This window comes from Etheostoma spectabile, chromosome 2 (assembly GCF_008692095.1).
Source record: "Etheostoma spectabile isolate EspeVRDwgs_2016 chromosome 2, UIUC_Espe_1.0, whole genome shotgun sequence".
In the NCBI taxonomy this organism is placed as follows: domain Eukaryota; kingdom Metazoa; phylum Chordata; class Actinopteri; order Perciformes; family Percidae; genus Etheostoma; species Etheostoma spectabile.
In genome coordinates, this window is record NC_045734.1 from 13481702 (window position 1) to 13487571 (window position 5870).

A 5870-nucleotide genomic window follows, 5' to 3' on the forward strand; every position below is an offset into this window, starting at 1 on the left:
GGACAACTTCAGCTAACTTTAACGAAAACAAAACTTTAACTGCCCTTTTTTGCGCTTTTACTTTATCAGTGCATTTCCCTCTTGCTCTCGTTTTTCTTTCTACCTATAACTCACTCACACAAGGACACAAATATAAAACTTTGTGACTTTTTGTGACCTGTTTAATTCAGAAACAAACGCCCATTTGTGAAACTTCCGAGGTTCAGGTAAACAAACGCGGAAGAAGCCAAATTTCTTATGGTGCCTTCACAGACTATCAGAAATATTAGAATTAAAATTAAAGCAATTCCGCAATGGCCGAGTTTAAACAATTCAGTTCAGAGTGTAGAGTTCAATAGCGATTTATTGTCCCTCAAGGAGAAATTTGATCTACTGTTGGTGGTACAAAAAACAACAAAACACTTTAAAAACACAATAAACGTGGCATAAAACATTCAAGCAACCCCTGACGAACATATGTCTTCTTCTTATAAAAAAGTCCGTGCAGGATTTAGAAAGTCACAAGGTGCAGTGAAAGCAGCATGGCTTTCTGACGGCGGCTGGAGTGGAGACGTAGACCTTTCTTGAACTGTCTATGCGTAGGACACACGTGTTGAATTTGGCGCCGTTTGCTGGAGTAATAAAGTAATAAAGGCTAAAGTTAACTGTATGTGATTAATTCTGTATGGACATAATTCATAGTTTGGCCAAGCCTATCTCTCGTAATGGCAGAAAAAAACTATATAAATACGACTAAAGCTTAATTAGCTAAAATTGACCATATCCAGGGACCTTTACCGTAGGCTAACGTTAACTTGGCCACCTTAGACTGCCATTACACCTACAAAGGTAAGAAATGGATGAGCTTCAAGTTCATAGACTGTCCAAGTTATGAGATTTGTCCGTAACAATCGGCTTCAGTTATTCTTCTTTATCTATGTGCAAACAGTCTCTCATATTGGAAAATCGACACTTTTGACATGTTGAAGGTTTTACTTTGCCTCTCCTGCTCCTGCTCCATTCCGCATTTATGCTAGCCATGTACGTTTTACATTGAAAAAAGCAGAGGACAGGCTGGCCAATAATAGTTTGAGGGGCATTAACGTGGACCACGCAGTTATGCTAGTTTACCGTTTACAATTCTGCATCTGTTTTTGTCAGTCTCTTAACGCTGACCTAACGTGTCCAAAATACACAAATCTACATATTCAAATCTAAATTTAAAATACCAGATGGTTTCTTACATGCAGTCACTACATTCAATAGATAACAGCACCTCACATTGATAAATGAGGTTTTGTCGCCCCCAGCAGTCTGTGTCATGTTATTACAGCCAGTTTCTTCCATCAAATGCTGATTGTCTGATCAATAACATACACTCCCAGGTAGCCCTGCTGCTGGGGGGACCACAGGGCTTCATCTTTGCTCAGAGACGAGTGGGGATGCCTGCTGACAAAGACACTGCTGCAGACACTCCAGCTGAAGGATGGTCTCCTTACTCACTGCAGTCTCACTGCTTGTGTTAGGAGCTTTCGAGAGGCGCACCATATTTACAGGCAAAGGCAAAGGTTGGTGAATCCTAGTTGAATCCAGTCCATGTAAAAAATGTAGCCACTCGTGGCTCCTGGCAAGAGTCTTTCTTTCTCCCCCTGTCTGCTGTTTTTCAAGAGGTTTCTTGTCCTCATAGTGAAGGTTTCCTGACATGTACACTTCCTGAGTGGGCTGGAATGTTAAACAGTATCCTGAAGAAGAAGTGTTTTGCGTATTATTGTCTCTTTGCTCTTATTGCATGATAAACGTTTATGCATTGCATAGAAAACCAGAAGGGAAGGTAAATATTTAACTGTGGCAGTCTTATCCACTTTTCACGAGGTAGGCCTACAATTGACAAGTGCAACATTCCTACAGCTTTAGATCTTATAAATAATCCTTTTTTTTTTAAACTAAATTCCAGACAGATACACATGTACATTTTCCTCATACCTGATAATAGCTGTTACTGTGTCAGTATGGATTAAAAGCAAAAATAAGAATAAGGAAATAGAAATCTGGCAGGACCAGAGGCCTGTACTACAAAGCAATATTTGGCGTTAACGAGGTAACTTCAGATTCAACCCAGAGTTTTGTGTATCACGACAGTGGATCGCTTGTGTCTGGGTTAAATTGCCGTGGCAACTTACCACGACGTAATTTAGGCTGAACACCTAAGAGACCGACAATCCCATTAACATTCCCGATAGGTATTTTTATGAAAGATATAGATGTTAAGTGGAAGGAATTACGTATAGGCTATTTGTTGGCTTCTTGAGCTGTGCATTGCCATTGCGCACATTGGTTTGAATTATGTTTTTTATATATTTTATGTATTTTTTTATATTTGCTCTCACGATCGCTTACCACTACTAAAGCAGACAGTTTATGGAAAAGACAAGTGTCATTATGGTCAGATTGTGCCTGATTGATGGGAAAGTAATATTGATAAGCCTTGTGATTTACGCATTTACAGCATCGGCTATTTGTTGCCAGCTTTTCTTCCTGTTTTAGGAAGCAGCGACTGTATTGCGTTTTGCCTGTTAAATTATGTCTGTGTACTGGGGGTGGCAGTTGCTCAGTCCAAAGGGAATTGGATTGGGAACTTGAGGGTCCATGGTTCATATCCGCATACGGACCAAAGTATGCTGGTGGACTAGTGCTGGAGAGGTGCCAGTTCACCTCCTGGGCCCTGCCAAGGGGCTCTTGAGCAAGGCACCAAACCCCCAATTGCTCGGCGCGCCTTTCGCCTCACTCTGACATCTCTCCATTAGTGCATGTATAGATACTGAGCATGTGTGTGTAATTCAGGCCTGTGTGTAATAACAACAGAGTGCAAATTGTAATTTCCCCTTGTGGGATTAATAAATGATACATTAATCTTAATTAATTAATCTTAGTATTTATGTAGAATTATAGTTTGCTCTTCTTACGTAAATATGCAGCTCTGGTAGATGTTTGCGATTGGTCATGCTGTGCAAACACCACCTCTTTTATGTGCCCGTCCCTGGATTGGGAAAGTGGACTACTACTACTACTACTACAAATCTTATGTGGAACGGGGGTTATTAGGTTAGGTCAAGCCGGATAACTGAAATAAATCCAGGGCATGTTGATCTTGATTCGTTGTACAGGCCTCAGAACATATGTTGAATACTACACTATCGTATGTGAGTGAACAAGGGCAGATGTTGGGCGGTTACATTTGGAACCAAAATGCAAACTAACATGGAGTAGAAACATAAGTGTTCAGAGGTCTCATATGAAATGGCTCCTGGCCCCTCATCTACTGACTCTTCATCTCAAGTATTTCCAGCTGATGCTGCTGTGGCAACTGTGTCCAAGAACAACACATTTTTCTGGATCTCTATTGGAAGAGTCAATGCCAGCACAGCATATGTTCAGCAGGATTCTGTGGGGTGGGGGGTTGTAGTATGTCACTATCCTGGCCCTTACAAAGTCTAATCCAAGAATCATTCCTCACAAACAACAAGACAAGAGGATAATAAGTATGTGCCTCTGTCCTCAGATGCTTTTAAGACTTGAGCTGTTAGAAATTGTCAAGCTTTGGAGGATGTGATGAATTCCAAAAGGCAAATAATTTGGAGCGTCAACATTGCAACTACATTTATTTTTTGCAAAACTTACCTCGGTGCTGTTACAACATCCCATTGTGGACAACTTCAGCTAACTTTAACGAAAACAAAACTTTAACTGCCCTTTTTTGCGCTTTTACTTTATCAGTGCATTTCCCTCTTGCTCTCGTTTTTCTTTCTACCTATAACTCACTCACACAAGGACACAAATATAAAACTTTGTGACTTTTTGTGACCTGTTTAATTCAGAAACAAACGCCCATTTGTGAAACTTCCGAGGTTCAGGTAAACAGACGCGGAAGAAGCCAAATTTCTTATGGTGCCTTCACAGACTATCAGAAATATTAGAATTAAAATTAAAGCAATTCCGCAATGGCCGAGTTTAAACAATTCAGTTCACAAAAGTGGATGGAAAGGATGATGATAAATGACTCACTTTTCAGTTTCACAATAGATTCTCTTTAAATGACTTGACCTTTGTAAATACAAACAGTGCATTTTCCAAAATGAGCCATTGAAATCAATTAGTGTTCCTTTCTCATTCATGTGGAACATCATACAAAATACATTATAGTTTGAAGCCCAAATCTGAGTTTGAGTTTCAATATTACAGTAACAAAAAAGGTCAAAAACAAAAGCAAACTTAAACATCTGCATGGTAAGCAAATGTAAGGATACGAGATGGTGGCTTGTTTTTAATATCAGCCTGTGAAACATTAGCCACATTTAATGCTAATGTACACGTGAGTATTATGTGTATGGCTGTGTGCGTTCAGGTGCAGGTGGTTATAGGTTTATAAGGCATTTGTTAGAGTCTGAGTATGCATATGAAATCCAGCTGTTGTCACCAAATAGCCCTGTCTTGATCTATACTTAACTGTCTGTTTGCAGGTAGATTGTCTGAGCAGATCATAGACGGCGTTTATTTGCAGAATGTATCCCTGACTCACATATCCTCTTTTATGAAATATTATCTTTTTTTGTCTTTAATTGGATGTAATTCAAGATTGTGACAATCTGCAAACCAATCGCTTGAGGTGATAACAAACAGCTGTTTGATTTGGAAGGAGAATTTTTCTTTATACAGCCCAAAATTACAAGTCACAAATTTACAGCACATGGCACCCTCTATCCTTAGACGTTTGGTTCACATAAAGACCCCCCCCCGGGAAAAACAACAACAAAGGAGTGGTCCCTCGTGCAATAGATGTGTGTACAAAACAAAAGCAATAGTACAGTAGAACTACAGTGTTGAGAAACAATGAAATGATGACAATGAAATTAGGTGGATAGATTGTTAACATATATGATGAATATGGATCCAGGACCTGGACCAGACAACCTCCCTACCATGAAGACTTGTAAAGAGGACAGAGTACAAATCTAAATCATACACAAGACAAGAAACTCAAGGATAACATTCATATAAAAGAAGAGAGACAAAAGAACTGAGTCTCCTGGAGAATGAAGATCCAGGATGTCTGGAATAAGGTACAGACAGCCCAAGGGAGCAAGAGGGAGAGGCAAGCGTTCTTAAAATGTAATAGCTTTCTTCGTTGGAGTTTTTTTTATGCCTACTTGTCCAGGATGAGGTCACGGTCTCTGTTTTTTAGAAGGGGGATTTTCTGGGACATGCAAGTCTCCATTTTGTGGTGTGGTCGAGGTCTTGTTTGAAGACTCATTACATGTACGGTATATTAGTGTCTTATTTTCTAATAAGCCTGTGTATATAATGAGTATATTGTTTTCAGGCAAGTTAAAAGTAGGCTATCCAAATGTGTATAATGTTTACAAGCAGAAACACAAGAATTAGATATTCCAATTGCTTCAGTATTAACAGGAAATTGGTGTGTGGGGTATTGTGTGTTTTGAATGTACATGTAAAACGTGTTTAAATACTGTGAAAAGTAACGTCTTTCTTTATTTGCAAAATATTTGGAAAACAGGAAGAGGAGCTACTCGTCACTAAAAGGAGAAAAGCTGGTCCATCTTAAAGGTCTTCTTAATTTAAGTTAGTGAGTCTAAGCTGAAGTTGCTAGCTCTGTACCAGCTAAACCCCTTCACTTTAACCAGCAGGTAGTTACTGCTAAGTTCACACTCACTGACACACACACCTCCCTCTCTCTCTCCATTGCACACTCTTCTTATCCAAAACATACACACACACACACACACACCAGCAGCGCACTGACACACACAACGGCAGTTAGACGGAAATAATCATGGCTGTTCACATCGGACCAGTTTAGCTCATCCAACCGATGC

General features: G+C 39.7%; 1 protein-coding gene across 1 annotated transcript in view; it reads right to left on the reverse strand.

The window, feature by feature from the left end:
• The window catches only part of slc44a1a (solute carrier family 44 member 1a), a 15345-nt gene extending 11436 nt beyond the window's left edge, over positions 1 to 3909 (reverse strand). The window contains exon 1 of the mRNA XM_032531560.1: positions 3658 to 3909. Coding sequence (XP_032387451.1) covers positions 3658 to 3681 — 24 coding nt within the window. The 5' untranslated portion in view covers positions 3682 to 3909. The remainder of the gene's footprint in view (positions 1 to 3657) is intronic.
• Between the last annotated feature and the right edge of the window lie 1961 nt (positions 3910 to 5870).